Raw genomic sequence first — 17,530 nt, 5'->3', positions numbered from 1 at the left:
TATGGCAACATCCAAGTACCACCAGTCGCCTAGCAAGGTGTCAAAAACTTGATGACCAAAAAAAAAAAGGAAAAAAGTGATGAAGTACAGGTAGTCCTCGACTTACAACAGTTCGCTTAGTGACTGTTCGAAGTTACAATGACACTGAAAAAAGTGCCCCCCAAGCCATAGCCGAGCAAGACACCTGCCTGCCCACCCAGCAGTGCTCTTCCTCCTGTCTGAGGTTTTCATTGTTGTGAGCATTTCTGTTGAGGATTGGCAGCGGAGGTTGGGTAAGGGTGTTTGGTTTTTATTCTCTCCCCCCCCCCCATCTGCTGGGTGGCTGCAGCAGGTTTTGGTCACTTAACATGACCCTGGGACACTGTGACAGTCATAAATATGAATCAGTCTCCAAGCATCTTAATGTAAATCACAAGACCCTGGAGATGCTGCAACATTCCAGCTGATCGGCGCTTCTTCTGGGCTCAGAAGGACCAGGATCAGCACCAAGCTCCAACTGGAGCCTGGCACTGATCCTGGAGCTTCCGCTGAGCCCTGACAGCCCTGCAGCTCCAGCCGTCTCTTGCTCAGGCTTGTGCGGTGCTGCCACCGGTTCAGTTCATTCCCCTCCCCCACTATTTTTCTAGGATGGTTGCATACCACCTGCCAGGTGCCAATGTACCACAGGTGGTACCCATACCACTGGTTGAAAAGCCCTGAGTTAAGTGATTTTTTAGCCTTGTAAAGTGCATTTAAGTAATCAAGAATTGATTTTGCCATTAGGGCCTATTCAGAAGAACTCTAGGACTTAAACTATCGTACAAAAATTACAATTTCAGTTATCTATTAACACATCAACATTTGCCATGATCACTTGATTAGCAAAATACCACATTCTTCTTGCACTCTTTACTGAGCAAGTTGCTAGCACATTTAATATCATTTGTTTGCAAGCATGCCTTGCAGAAACTAGCTATTATGAAAAGATTAATTGCTGTGATCCACCATAAATCCCACTAGCATCGAAAACTACAGTGCATTGCTTTTATGATACTGGAAAGAAATTAAGAGTAATAATAAGTATTCTGGAAGTATTTTGAATTATCTAAGTTTGAATTCAGCAATTATGGTGTAAATGGGAATGATTTGTTAAGTTGTTTATTCATGCAACATTTTTATATATATTGCAATGCTGAATTTCAAAGTGATTCAAGAAATTTCCAAAGATAAGCACAACAAACAAAATACATAAAAACAAATAGAAAGCATCAACTGAAATCTGGTGTCCATAAGCAATAGTGGCAACCCTTACAGATCCAGAGCTTGATAGAATAGTTCCATTTTAATGGCCATCTAAATACCTACAAAGAGACCACTAAATGAACCATACATATAGAAGTTTTTAATCCATTGTTTACATGACAAACAAATGGGATGAGCCAGTCCTCTTGAATAAGATGATCTTTAAGATATCCAGGTGCCAAGCCAAAAAAGATTGATTCAGTCAGGTAGAAACTGGTCCCCAATCTTTCCAGCTCCATAGACCTGGAGCAAACAGCGGTGGCAGGGGGGATGGTTTCGTGCACGCAAACTAATCCCATACATGTCCAAATGGAGCTTTACATGCTCACCCGCCACTTGCGCAGCCCAGTATCCAATGCGTTACCATCTGGTAGCAGTCTGTGGACTGTGAGATGGGGGTCCCTAGAGTAGAACGTTACTTTAAATTGTATTTGGAAATGTATTGGCATTGAGTGCATTACCTGTAAAATTAATGTTACATGATTGTAATGGTTTTGACTGCCAGAAAGAGAGCTACTGCAATTTGTACCGAATGAAGTTTCTGTTTTTGAAATTGAGTCTTGGAAAAAATACTTATATAACATACATTGCAGTATGTTCATAAAGTGATTAAAAGATTAAAAACTAGTGTAAACACAAACACAAATATTTTGATTAAAGCTTCTTAGGTCCTCACTGTCTACTGACATGCTAGAACTAATAATGAGTTCAGGAGTCCTCCGCTTCATCAGATAAACCAAGGCATTCGGATATACAGCAGTGTGGGCACAACAGCTTCTAAGGCTCCATACACTGGTTTAAAACTACCATGTTTCTAGCTCAACCCAGGATAGAATTGTATTTCTGTATATCATTAGCCTCCAGATAGCAAAGTTATAATTACAGCATCCTAAACAGCCCCAAAGTGAAGATTAGATCTAATATATGATTACGTACGGTATAGGAGTCAGCCAAATATTACCTGGGACAAATCCACCCTTCCTAGGGTATAAATATTGAAGTTCCTCAGCACAAATAATCAGAAATATTCCAATAAAAATTGAGCAATAATTCTTGAAGCCCACAAAGCTAGCCTATCTTGCAGCAAAATGGATAGCACATCAACAGGAACTCCAACTCTGTAAAGCTTAACTTCAAATACAGGCAGCCTGTCATCTGTAGCTTATGTTCCCTGGCTACCGCCAAAGCGTCCATGAGTATCATTGCTACCCTTACCTCCCCATCCTGGAGTCATGGCTCAGAACACCTTAAAACCTGGGAGAACATATTTCATACAGAATAATTTTATTTTCCTAACCAAGTTTCAACACAGGTCCATTTGTTTATCCAGAACTAAGTTGTGGATGTTCTTTTCATAAATAGACCTGGGATAACCAATGGCAGTCTGAGTCCAAGATAATCCATCTTCATGACCATTGACCAAGAAAAGGAAACCAGCACAAATTGCTGGGGTTTTTTCCTTTTTAAATGGCCAATCAATGCCTCTTCCTTTTGGAAACTAGACATCATTGGGTAGGAATGGGAATTTTAAAAATGTTATGTATTATCACGTAAGTAATTGTTTTCCAGTGGTTCCTACATGGTTCTATTACTTTTAGCATATTATCCAAGTATATTATAAAATAATAATAATAATAATAATAATAATAATAATAATAATAATAATAATAATAATAATAATAATAATAATAATAATAATAATTTTATTTATATACCGCCCCTCTCCCGAAGGACTCATGATAATGTAGTCAAAATATATGTGGAGCATATGGTCTCTTATAAAGTATACTCTTTGAAGATAAAATAATTGAATCTAGTTCTACTTCTTTATTCTTTCGTATTTTTACTGCTTTCTCCCTTACTTTGCAATAAAACTACTTCTTACTAAACAGCCTGCAGGTGATAACTGAAATCTCCATGAAGATGCCCCAGTGAGGAGTGTCTGAACTGTAAAATAATTTCCAAAACTTGCAATTTTCTTTTTTTTTAATTATTAAATTTATTATTTAAAAACATTGGACACAGTACCAGCGGGCTGACAAACCTTTTTGTCTACAATGTTCAAATATATATATATACATGTATATATGTACATCAAAGAAACACTTAGATACACTTAAGTTACAAATCAGTGAAATAACAGAATATTTAAGACAATGAGCTAGTCTGAAAAACCTATTAAAGACCTTTCTTTTTATCCCTCCAAAGATACAATTTGTTCCAAATTCTATAATAGTCTGATTGATCTTTATTAATAAAAAACAAAACTTGCAATTTTCAAAAGCTCATTAGAGTTTTCCTGAATTGCAGGTCATCCTTGACTTTCAACCACAATCGGGCCCAAATATTGATTTCTAAGCAAGGCAGTGGTTAAGTAGTTTTGCACCATTTTATGACCTTTTTTGCCACAGTTATTAAGCAAACCACTGCAATCGTTAAATGAATCATTAAGTGAATCTGGCTTCTTCCGTTGACTTTGCTTATCAGAAGCTATCTAGTAAGGTTACAAATGGTGATCACATGACACTGGGACAGTGCAACTGTCATGAATCTTAGCACAAGTGGATGAGGCTAGATTTTGAATGGGAAGTCAATGATTCAAGGACATCCAGCAGCTGCAGGATAAGTTAAAATCTGTATATAGAGTTCAAGTAGACAAACTAGTATAAAAACAAATTTTACTCATCCATTTTAATTCCAGGTGATGCTGAAAACTATGTTACATGTGTAATTTTCCTTGATTTTTTCCTATATTGAAAATCATGCCTTTTATCTGTTACCTCCAATTCATGACATTTCAGATTTATTTTACTCTTTTAGTATGAGTTATTTCATTTTGAATTACAAATGCAATTTTAATTTGGCAAATAATACCAATGGGAGATTTTGGATATTTCTTTTTACTTTTGAAGACTAGCCCTAACATGTGATTTTAAAAAGAATGATGGTCAAGCCCCAAAATAGAATTATGTAGCATAGAGTTGCAATCCTGCATGGCCATTTTGATGTTGGAATACCAAAGTATTGCTTTTCTCTCCTATTAAATGGTCTCTTATTTGTTCCTAACTTCCCCTGTTTAACAGCAGACAAACCCAGGGAGCACTGAATGAATCGGATGATCCTGAGACAGGCTGTGTAACTGATAACAAACCGACTTCTCGTCACTTCTATCCTGTCGCCTTGCTGCTTGTCAGCTCTCACTTGCTGGTTGTCTGGCTTATTTTAAGTCTTGCTTTACTATTAGCAAAATATCAGTAAAGTTCACTTCTGTTTGTTGCTTTTGTAAGGAACAAGAACACTTTAAAATTACACATTGTACTATATTGTACATTCTTGGACCCTCAGATTAGTTCTTAAGAAGCCAATGTCTTGAACTGCATACATTCTCCTTTTCTTTCCAGGAACCAAGAAAGCATATTATGCTCAACTGATTTAATCTACTGCCTAGCTCTAGCAAATCTTTTCACGTGTCATTAGTTCTTCTAAGACAGCCAATGTACATTAGGGTTTCTTGATCAGATTTGATCTAGTCATAAAATATGATTCACCCCCTTCTAATCAAATTCCTATTTAGGGGATTGTCAGCACTTTATTTTAATTCAGGACAAATTTGCAGGAATAGTTATTTTTCCCAGCATAATATCTGTACTCAGGTGTGAAAATTGCCAAATTCTACTTTACTAGATAGAATCATTCCCTTTAACAATGCTATCTTTGGAGTTTTCATGCCAGGAGTCACGTAAAACAATTGGTTCCTTGTATGAAAATGTAATGATAAAACTTCCAACATGATTATATATTTTTTCTGTGGTGATTGGTCAAAAGATGTAAGAAGATAGAGGAAAGTATTTACACAGTGACATTTAAAATTAAGTTGAGTGTTCTGCATAAGATCAAAAGATTAATTTTCAGTGTGCTATTTTCATTATTACTTGCCAGTAGAGTCCTTCTGTTTTAACAAATAATTTTAATATTTCTTTTAATTATTTGTTGCATAATTAACTCTTTTGTCAAGCCATCTATGGCATACAATAACTTTCATTGTGTAACATAATTAACCTGTTTGTAATTGTTGTTTTTGCTGCTTTTCCTTTACAAACTTTGTCTATATTGTTTTAAAGTTTTCTTTCCATTTGATGCACTCTGTTGGCTCTTGTGAATTTTGTACTATGTATGAATCAGCATTCCTTTCTCTGTAGAACAGAAAGTTGATTTGGGCTCCAAGAAAGCCATTTTTTTCTTCATCTTAAAGTTAAAAATGAGACAAAGGTGGACATTTCCTTTGTAAATTTATAGGGCCAGATTTAATTAAAAAAATGCCTTACTCATGGAACCTGCACTCTTACAGCTACATGTAAACTTTAACATGTATGAATGAGCAAAAGGAAACCAATCTGAAAAAAAAATAAATTTTAAAGTAAATATATTTCTAATGCTAGAGTAAAATATATCATAAACTATAATATCTAATCAAGCCACAGTGAGAAGAAATATATTTCAAAATCCCATAACCTACTTTTGAGGGCAATAACTCTATTGGCCTGGCCTTGGATCTAATTCTGTAAGATGTATCATCACTTGTGGAAAATATATTGTAGATTTATCTTTGTTATTTTTACTTCAATTGTTGCTAAAACTCTGCAATGTACAAAATAAAACATATTTATTTATTATTTGTTTCACGAAGTTGTCTTTTCCCCCCCTCTGTACTAGACAAGGATGCCGCATAGAAAATGTCCTGAAGAATATCAAATGCAGAAAGTATGCTTTCAACATGATTCAGCTGATGGCTTTCCCCAAGTACTACCGACCACCAGAGGGAACATATGGAAAAGCTGACACCTAATCTCTTAGACAAAAATACCCTTTCGAAAGTTTGCAGGATTACACAGCTCCATTCATTAGTTAACACACATTGCTTTGTGTGTTTTATAGAGTGGGAGAATGCCTTTAAGCAAACATACCTAGGACTTGTTTTATCAAACTGTACCATCAGTCAAAAGAAACTTCAGTATACAGTATATGGTAAAGGAACATCCAGGCATTGAGCTGTCTGTTTAATAAATACAAAATTTTCATAAAATACAATGTATATCATAGGTTCACTAGAGTTAAAGGCTGATCCTCAGTCCAATAGAAAGGTAAATCATAAGTCTGGACTTAAAATCTAGGTCTTGATATTGCTTGCTGGAAGTAATAGCAAAGTCAAGTTGATACTTTGCTTTATATATAAAATTCATAATAGAATTTGAAGAAAAACGGTCTTTTATTACTCTACCTTATTAAATATGTGGAGATATTGTCACATTTTCTGGGTTATTTTTTGCAGTTCCATCTATATTTACTTCCAGCTTCTTCTTTTAATTTCATATGTCTTACCAAAAGTGGAAGCTTTTATTTATGTTGGTGGCATGTTGCAATCCCCTGGAAGCAGAACTTGTGTTTAACTAAAAGAGCATTAAGGGTGACCACTAGAAACTATTGTTTGAAAATACTGAAAGCATAAAGAGAAATACTGTAAAGAGACTTTATTGGTAGCTTAAAAGAATGTTTACATTTGAATAAAAGTTAAAGGATTTCAGTAATTTTGAAACTGTTAGAATTAAATACTGATCAGAATGAAGGACTGATTTGTTGACTTTTTGATTAATCTATTGTCATTTATGCAAGATTTTTATTTTTACATGTTAAAAGGTAAGATTTATTTAGAAATTAATTTGTGAATGTTAATACAAAATTGGAAAAAGTGCCTTTTGTGTAAAATACAAGGTTAGTGTACGTTAGACTCATAGCTGCTGCAAATGAAATCATTTATACAAATGGTGCTCTTTAAGAAATTTAGAATGATTTCACGTTCATTATGAAACAGTGACATCTGGCAATAGAAAATTTGGCAAGGAAATTGAAGTATATCCAGTTCAAACATTTAGAATGACTTTGTCCAGCCAAAAATTCTATTATCTACAAGCAGCACAATGATACCTCTTGGGGTTGTCCAACTGTTGTACAAAATGAAAGTTACTAATTTTTGTAGGAATAATAACCCAAAATTCAATCAAAAGTTGTGAAGTATCAAACTCCAGGCAGATTTCCTTCTTTTTTTATCTCATTTTTAACCACAGAGATCAAATCTCTATGTAGTATGTCAGAACCATATTTTTAAACTACCGTATATTTAAAAATGCTTTAGGGGCCTGTGAATCCCTACCTTTGTAGGAAGCTTGCATGATGCTTTAGAAATCAAAATTGTTTTGAGATATAAGAAATTGGCTTCTCATTCTTTATAGTGCCAAAAGTATAGTGTTAAAATGCCATCACCTCATTCTGAATAATGCTGAGAGATCAGTGAAGTAAGTTTCCTATTCTCTGCTTTCTTTAAATGGGAATGAATAATTGAGGGCATAGTCAGTTTTTTATTAAGGCGGTACATTCCTGAAACACAGATCCTGCAGCAAAAGCACTTATACAGAGCTAGCTACACTTGAAACTTGAATATGAGATATCAGTAAACATTTGCATATAATGTAATGATTTTGGAAGGACTCATACATGAAAAAAACTGCATTATGTATCCCATCAGAATTGTAGTAATATAGCAACACACATTCTAATAACAAACTGCATTTCTTGCTCAGATAAACAATTTGGGGATAAGTTTATTTCATAAAAATGTGAACAGCAAGCAGTGTCATCTTCCAAGTACTGTAATATTTCTATACATGCGGGCTGAAGGGAGCAAAGGCTATTCAGGATTGCCACTATTTAATTACCTCAGCTGGGCAGGTCCTGAAGAACTAACCACTGGAATGTGGCTTTTCCCACTTCAGATTAATGGCACTGCAACAATGCACTAAATACTCCAACAGTTTTTCTTAAGATCTTTATATGCAACTCATTTTCAAGCAATTGCTACTGTAAGTGATGTTTCAAGTCTCTTACTTAAGACAGTATCTTATTTAAAGAAAGATGACAACTTGTAGAAAGATAAAATATTTTAAGAATTTATTCTCTAGTCCCAGGTTTTATGGCAGATGAGAAAAAATTCTATCATAGGTGGGATTAGCTGATATAGAAAACTATCAGTATAATGCAGTATAAGATTTTCCCATGAAAAATGTTCTGAATTAGCATATATAGTTGGCATATTTTATATACATATTTTATATATGTAATGTATATACACACACATGTAGCATTTATTCAAATATTGAGAAATTAATACAAAACAGATATAAAAAAGTTAATATGGTGGCCATATCTAAAACTTTCCCCTTTGTATGTGTACGTGCAAGAGAGATAGGGCATCAGTTGTTTGATTGCAGCTGCCATCTTGATCTTTTTCTTTTCACCCACCTCTGCAAACATCCCTGACAATAATCTCTATTTTTAATAATTTTAAATGGTAGTACAACACACCAGTATAGACTCATTGTTTTAGAGCACTACACTGTTTAAAAGAATCCTTTTTCCTCTCTTTACTTTCTTATTGTTGGAGCCATATGAGGTGCCAGTCATTTTCTGATGCCAAATTCCAAAAAAAAAACATAATCTTTTTTGTGAGCAATCATTGACCATGTAAAATTTTAAGAGAGTTAATTACAACCATTGAAAAATATTACAAATAAAGTACAAGCTGTGATGTATGATTCAGTGTCCTAGGAAAAGGATTGTTTATACCTGTAATTCCACCTAAATTCCAAGTCTCTACAGGTACAATCATATTTGCATGTACTGCATCAAACTGTTTTTGAAAGTGGATGTTCAAAAGCAGTTTGTGTTATCAGATAGCAAGAGAAGTATGTGAGAAATAGAGAAATGTTTCCTTAGAGCAAAAGTTTAAACAAAGTTTATTAGCACATTAATAACCTTCAAGCATGGTCAAAAACTTTATTTGACTATGGCTTAGTATATAGTTTCAGAATTATTACTATTGCATATGTGCTGTTCACATGAAATGTGAAGAAGCAATGATTAATTTTGCATTAAAACATTCATCATTATTAAGAAGAATGTGGAAATGTTTTAACTAAATTATGGAGCAACCAGGAAATATTTTTGGAAGCCTGCTTGATTTTTATTAAATTGGGCCATAGTTTACAAATATTTTGCTTTTATGCATGTCATCTGTTTTTTTTAAATCATTTTGCCTATTATTTTAGAAACTGTAAGAATTCATGTGTGTAAGCCATATCCATTGTACATTACGCGTGCATGTATTTTTATTTAAATAAAACTCATATTTTCATATTATTGCCTGAGTTTGAATTGTTTCCACTGCCATAAAACAGGCATCATAATGTAAGTGCTTAAAAAGAAATGTGACAATTAAAGCAATATACATGTATACAATTTATTTACCTTACTGAAGTAATTTACCGTAGTTAACCAACCATACAACAGTGACACTAGGTGGCATACAGTGATTAAAACCAACAATAAATCACAGCACCCAAAGTAAATAATACATTCCAATCATAAAACCATAACAACACCAGAGCTTGCCTAACCTTTTAGCCAAAACACATGCAGAAACCTTACAAAAAGCTAACCGGGTCATTGTCCTTCAGATTTCTGATGGGATGCTATTCTACAAGGGAAGCACTATCATAGAGAAGATAAGGCTCCTGAGTCCAATAAGATGGCATTGTTTAATAAAGGGGACTGGACCATGCTGTTGCTTCTACATCTGGTAGTGTGAGCAGAAACAAAGGCAGCAAGTCAGTACTCCAAAAAGCGTAGTGAGAGATGCCAAAAAATTCTTATACTCCATTCTGGACCAGATGCAGCTTCCAAATGCTCTTCAAGAACAGCCCCATGTAGAGTGTGTTACAGTAAACCAAACAGGAGGTGATTGCATGAATCATTCAGAAATGGGCACAGCTAGTGCATAACCTGAACCTGAGCACAGGTCTCCTCTGGATTGTAGTGCTTTGATATGCCAATTGAAGCTGCTTTGAGAACTGTAAGAGTATAGCAAGAGTGATAAGTATATATTACTTTTTTGCTGTTTCAGCATTCCCCAGTGAATGGTATGTCAGCAGACCAATGTGTTTATACACTGCCCAGAGTCACTCAGTGAGTGAGCTTGACAGTTTCTAAATTTTGTGTGTGTGTGTGTGTGTGTGTGTGTGTGTGAAAGTGAAAGTGAAAGTGAGAGAAAGAAACTGTCACCATAGTTGTGAATTAGACACATTTAGGAAACCACAAACTGCAGTCTTCAAAATAGACTATATTGTTAGAAATTTTATATTTATATTTATATTTATAAGATCTATATGGCTCTTCACCCAGGCCATAGTGAGAGACAGTGAGACTCTTCACTTCATTCCATCAGTTCTTTCACACTTGCCATATTTTTTATTGATTTTGTTGTGATTTCTTTGTTTGATCTTTGTGAATCAGTGTCATGGAGAGTAAAGTGGCATACAAGTTTAATCAAGTATTAATATTAAAGCTCATAAAGGCAAAGCTCACTGTTTTTATGTGTATTTCTTAGCCATTCTTCCAATTGCTATGAAAAAAAGAAAACTTGTCTTTCAAAAAATGTTGAGCTTCTTTCCCCTCTTGGGAGTTTTTCTTATATTTTTTGTTCTTATATGAACAATTTGTAAACATATATAAACATAATTCACTGGCAAGACAAACGAAGCTAAAACATGTCCTACCCACAATCCAAATTCTTCAGTAGAAGCTGAGATATTATAGCTACTAGTTACAGCGAAATAAAGGCTTGTTCTGAGAGCATTCTGATTACAGTTCAAAAATAAGTATCACTGGTTTTTGGTAGCCCTATTCATTTAAAACAGTGGGAATCATCTGCAGGATCAGACTTAGACATCAACATTCAGGCATTTAGGGGGTTATGTACAATGCAGGCATAAATGATTCATAACAAGGGAAGCAAGAGGGCAAGTGATAGATAAAACATACAGCACAATGTTGGGATCCACTGATGTCTATTTGCTGAATAGCATGGCTTCAAGATAAAAGCCTATTCCCACAGACCTTCATGCAAGCAATAATACACAGAATTCCAGCTCAGGTAAAAACCCATTTTTTCTATCTGCAGATATCCAAGTCTTTCATAGACTGTGTGGCCTGGGAATTATAAAATACACTCTGATATACTAGTGGAGATTAGGATGAAAAAATCTAGTGTACACTGCTTAGTCATTTTGAGCTGACCAGAGTTGGATTGCTTATAAGTTTAATAATAAATAAGTAAATAAAAATAATTTGCCTAGAAGAGAGAATTTTGCAACCAATGTTTATCTGCACAATTTGTTATTTTAACATGTGTATATGGAATCAAGAGTTGGTTGATATATAATGTTAAATAAAAATAAATTTGCTATTTAGCATACTCATGAGCAATCAACAGTGCCACATCTGAAGCATGCACATGCATTTGGTTAAAATCATAACTTCTATAAATCATAACTTCCATTAATTTGTATGAAGCCACATTTGGAAAGGCTTGACAAATAAATATATTACAAATATTTGAACAACAGAAAAAGGCATTTTGATCAAATTCTGGGTTTTCTTAATAATTGTTATTAAGACTTAAAACTACAAAGATAAAAGGCTAACATAAAATAAGGAAAATATTAAAAAGAAAAAAAAAGTCCAGAGAAAAAGAAAAAATGTAAAAAGAAAAAAAAGATACACCAAGAAATTACTTCCCCCTTCCTCAAGGCAAGTAGAATTTCAATAAATAGAAATTCTCATCAACTTCTCTAACATTTCAACAAAAGATTTCTTCTCATATCTCATCTCCTCTCTATAAGCAAATCATTGTATCATCATCCAATCCTAGTAGTAAAAAACATTAAGAATTATCAGAAATATCAGCATATATATTACCAGTTTGCTTTTAACTCTATAACATACTGAGAATTAAAGGAGAATCACCTGCTCTGAGGTTCTTGAAATCTAAAAAGTTAACAAGCAACTTCCATAAGTAATTAAGAAAGGATGGGGGTGAATCCATGTCTATTTGAGGGTTTCAAACTGCAACTTGGGCAAAGCTGACCCTTTACTGGCTCCTGGAGCAATAAAACCTGCCAGAGACTGCTATTTTACAATTAAGAGCCTCTGTATGCAGCGTATTTAGGCAATCCTAGGTCCTTATTCAGGGACGTGGTGGCTCAGTGGGTTAGGACGCTGAGCTTGTCGATCAGAAGGTTGGCAGTTTGGCGGGTTGAATCCCGAGTGCTGCCTAACATAGTGAGCGCCTGTTACTCGTCCCAGCTTCTGCCAACCTAGCAGTTCTAAAGCACGTAAAAATGCAAGTAGAAAAATAGGGACCACTACAGTGGGAAGGTAACAGCGTTCTGTGCGCCTTTGGTGTCTAGTCATGCCAGCCACGTGACCACGGAGACATCCTCGGACAAGCCCTGGCTCTTCGGCTTTGAAATGGAGATGAGCACCGGCCCCTAGAGTTGGAAACGACTAGCACGCATGTGCGGGGGAACCTCTACCTTTACCTTTACCTTAGGTCCTTATTCAGAGAGGTATCTCAAAGCGCTTTACCAGCCCCTCATTCCACTGCAGTCTTTGGATCTATTGAAAGTGGAGCTGTCTTCAGTCTGCCATTGCTTGCCCCTAAAATTTTCTGTGTGACCATGTATTCCCTGTTAAATTTTCCATGCTTTGGTCTGGAATCAAATTCTTTGGTAACTAACACATATATTCAGTTACCCGGTAAGATTGGAATATAGTTAGCTACCATTAGTTTAAAGTACAATGACAAAAAAGATATAGCACTTAGCAAGCCATCATCATTATTCCTTCAAATACCCAGGCTACTAATGTTTTGATATGTATCTCTTGGGATTGCTATATAAAAGTTATCACTTCTGCAGTTGAGAGCTGCATCAATAGCATTAACTGCATCTATATATATAATGTGCAAGCCATTCCTCCTTCCACTGAGTACTGATGTATGGTGCTTGGCAAGAAGATATGAAATATCTTCCTTTTAATATTCATAAAGCGCATGTGCCTATAAGAAGTATTGGGGGGTGGGCAAACTAATGAAGTTAAACTTAGATTGGAGACCCTCCCATGATGTTTCTTCCTTCCTTCTATGTCGGTTCTTCTATGCAGACACAGAAATACACAAAAGAAAAATAAAAGCTATATCAAACTATTGTTCAAAATTACATTCAATTTATTTTCATTTCCTGTGGCACATGGTACTGTAAAAGCTAATGTTTTAGCTTCATGCAAAGTATGTCTGTTTTTTTTAATCTGAATTCCAGCTGTAGTAATCATCTAAAAATACAGAGAGTGGTTTAAAAAAAGACATGAAACACCAATTTGCATTTATACATTCATGGGTATGTTAATGGACACCAGCAGGAAGTATAAGCTGCCCCACTTTCTAGAAATCAACAGGGAAGCGCTCTATGTGCAGTAGAGTCTCACTTTGTATTAAACTGAAGTTATGTCAATTTTACCAGCATGTAGACCTGGACTGGGGCTCTTAAGATGTCTGCTCTTAACTCTGTGGAATTTTGTCACTGTGTTCCTGAGGCTTATTTTTAACAGTTAATTTGTTTGGACACCATTAAAAAGAAAATTCCATCTGAATTCTACAATAATAAGGGATTAAACTGTCCATCAAGCTCTTCAACAGCAAAGCCTAGACAATAATTTCAGGTCTCGGTATAAATTAAACATTGACATCAGCAAAATGCACAGAGAACCACACCTTGGAATTGATTGTGTTACAGTCAATGCTGCAGTGCACCTCACTGATTTATTATGAAAAAGGATCCTTTAAATTGTCATAATTTCAGAATTCTTCAGTTTCTATGAAAAAACTATTTTCCTCCAGAATTGTGAGGAAACAAATGGCTTTGTTCTATCTCTTGGTCTTTGCTTTTCTGTTTTAAGAATCCAGTCTTGATAAAACAGAGTTATCCAAATCAGTCCTGAAAGCAATTCTTCAACAAATATAGATTTCTACTTTTAGCTAAATAAGCATTGGCAAATTTTTGACAGAATAGATATTTAAATTATAAAAGTGCAGAATCTGAAGGTAGACTCAAAAAAGGAATCGGTCTAGAGCAGTGGCCTCCAACCTTTTGGACACCAGGGACCAGTTCTGTGGAGAGAGGTTTTTCTGCAGACCGGAGAAGGTGTGGTTTCACATGCTGCCCAAATCTAGCAGACGGGCTTCGCTTGTTAGGACAGCCTGGTTTCTGATATGCGGCAGCCCGGTGCCTGTCCACAGACTAGAAGTTGGGGACCCCTGGCCTAAAGCCTCTACGTAGTCACAAACGAACTAAGGCCAACCCCTCTTGAATTCCATTGACCCTTATCAAGGGCCATAATAGTGTTAATTCTTAGTTGAATAGATTCCTGTGCATAAGCATGAACAGTGCTGAGATAATGGCAATAAAAGAGAACTGTGCCATCATAGAATCTATTAAGTCCCACAGTCACTTTTCAGATGTTGTTATTTGTTGTTTTTCTTAAATGTACATTTTAATTTCTAAGCCAAACAATAGTTCATTTAGTTTGTTAAACTGTATGAAGTTACAATGGCACTGAAAAAAGAGACTTATGACCATTTTTCACACTTATGACCATTGTAGCATCCCCCATGGTCATATGATTTACATTCAGATGCTTGACAACAGGTTTATAGTTGTGACAGTTGCATTGTCACAGGGTAATGTGATTATATTTTGTGACCTTCTGATAAGCAAAGTCAATGGGGAAGCCAGATTCACTTAGCAGTGAATAATTTAACAACTGCAGTAATTTATTAACAAATGTGGCAGGAAAAGTCATAAAATGGGACAAAACTTAACAAATTTCTCACTTAGCCACATAAATTCTGGGCTCAATTGTGGTTGTAAGTCGAGGACTATCTGTAATGTATGAGGAGTGAAGGTTAAAATAATAAGGCTAATACATTTCATTTTAGATTTTAATAAAGATCATAACAAATTCAGTTTTTCCAGTATTATGCAGAGAAAATAAAATCAGATGTGCTATCATTCAAGATAGAACAGGGGTGTCAAACTGCCGGCCCGCACCCATCCCATTTTTGGCAATGGGAAAAAGTTTCGATACATCGCGCAATGTCACGTGACATCACGAGTTTTACATGCCTGAGATAGAACAAAAGACAAGGAGTGGGGGAGAAGGCTTCAATGTTCTAATCAGGCCAAAATCTTGTGAGTGAAATATTCATTTGCAAAGGCATTTCAGATCATGACTCAGCTCCAGCTTTTCCCAATATGACTCAAAGCATCATGAAGGGTGCTTGGGAAGCTAGCTAAAAAAAGAAGACCTGATATTCTGATGAATCATGAGATCACAGTCTTCTTCTTGGTAAGTAGATATACTTGTAACTCATGCTGTACTGCATCAGTCTTCTTGAGATTTTGGACCGTTATGAGGTCTGTTATTGAAGTTCATGTTGCTATTCCTGGTACCTTAGGTGTACAAAAAGGATGAGAAAATTATTTTTTCAGCAAGACAAGCTTGTTATTGGATTACAATTGCTTGTATGCCCAGGCAATATAGCAAATGGATCTCTGTTATATACAGGATCTTGTGCTATTGAAAACCTTGATGAAACATTAGACTACCAAAATTTGCTCTATAGACTGGCCTCTATAAGGCAATAAACCGTGCTACATCAGAGTGGACTTTAGACATGCTCTAGCAGTTTTTATTAATAATTACAATAATTACTAGCACTGGGTTCTTTTAAGGCTTATGCGTTCACAGGAAGCAATACAAAATAATTTTTTCATACACAGCACATTACTTTAAAATGTTCACATGTAATTATTATAATGTTCTTCCTCAGTTACCAACTTAAAAAATGAGTCAGGAAATTGCTTTAGTATAGGATTTGCCCTATCCTTGCTTACACTTCTACCTTCTCACCAACTGCTCTGTATGGGTAAGAATAGCTAGAGTTGATGCTAGAAGAAACTACCATTCTTCAGGGACCTTCAGTTTCACCCCAAGCCTCTTTTTAAAAAGTCTGGCCACATAGATGTTGTTCTTGCAATAACAATGAAATAGGTTTAGCCACAAACATGATGCTTGCAATCCCATACAAGGTGCTCCATATATTGTTAAGTTGCTTGTTAAGTTGTTAAGGCCAAGACCATATTTACATAATCTCCAACCATCATCCTCTAATAAGAGATGGTAGGAATTGCCTGAAGGATTTCTTCTATGCAGAATATGAGCCCCACCTACTGAACTAAGAACTCTTGTGAGTATAATAAATTTGATTCAGTAGCATTTAGCCTCTACAGAATGTTTTAATGTAACTTTACTGAGCCTTCAAAGATGACTAATAGATAAGATCAATCTTTCTGGTATCCTGTCCTCCAGATATATTGCAGTGGTTTGCTACGTCAGGAAGATACTAGGTTGGGAAGTAGCATGACAGTTTTACTTTCCCAACACCAGTTGAGTTAGCTATTTTATAGTTCTCCTTTAGTTAGAAGAAAACACACTTTAATCTTCATTCCCTGAACAGTAGTCTGCAGAGTTAACAAAGCTTGATGAAATATTTGAAATGCTCAACACCATTACTCTAATTCCTTCACATTCACTGAGCACATGCCTCTAGTGAATATGTAGCTGACAAATCAAATATAAAAGCTGCACTCAGCTATCAATATTTAATATGTGGCTCAGTTCATGTCCTTCTAGTCCTCTCACTGATATAAACTGCAGTAAATTAATAGAGTGATACAATTTAGAAATAGAATAAAAGTAAGGAGATTAGACTCATCAATTCACCAAAACTGTCTTTGGCTAGGTGTTCTACTTTAGTATAATCAAGCTATGTCTAAATGTTTTATCATAACTTATCTTTGATACTGATTTTTTTTTTAAAAAAACTTGGGCAATGGAGAAATCATTAAAAGTTAAATCAGATCCACTTTCATTTTTATATCCCTTAGGGTTAAGATTGCTATGGTAGCACATTTTCCTTCAATATTTATTACTGATAGTAGACTCAGTTGTGAGTTGCTCCTTTTATTCCCCAAAACTAGCTTTGAGCATTAACGTGCTTTATGAACTTTGTTCATAGGATATGTCCCATGCAGATACAGTATCTATACCTGTTCTAAGCTCTCTATACGATCTTAAAAACAATCCCAATCTTTCAGCCAACTCCACTTCACAAGTTATGAGACAAAATGGGATGAAGTGATCTGGGGATAGGAAGCATGTACAGGTGGTCCTCAACTTAAAA

At 35.3% G+C, this 17,530-nt stretch overlaps 1 protein-coding gene across 2 annotated transcripts in view; it reads left to right on the top strand.

Annotated features, from left to right (window-relative positions):
- The window catches only part of INPP4B (inositol polyphosphate-4-phosphatase type II B), a 223,250-nt gene extending 213,729 nt beyond the window's left edge, over positions 1 to 9,521 (top strand). For both annotated transcript variants that reach the window (XM_083366960.1, XM_083366961.1), the window contains one exon: positions 5,995 to 9,521. In XM_083366960.1, the coding sequence (XP_083223086.1) occupies positions 5,995 to 6,127 (133 nt within the window). In that variant the 3' untranslated portion in view covers positions 6,128 to 9,521. The remainder of the gene's footprint in view (positions 1 to 5,994) is intronic.
- Positions 9,522 to 17,530: the final 8,009 nt, after the last annotated feature.

This window comes from Vipera ursinii (genome assembly GCF_947247035.1).
Source record: "Vipera ursinii genome assembly, chromosome: 7".
Lineage (NCBI taxonomy): Eukaryota > Metazoa > Chordata > Lepidosauria > Squamata > Viperidae > Vipera > Vipera ursinii.
This window is presented reverse-complemented; position numbering and strand designations above follow the sequence as displayed.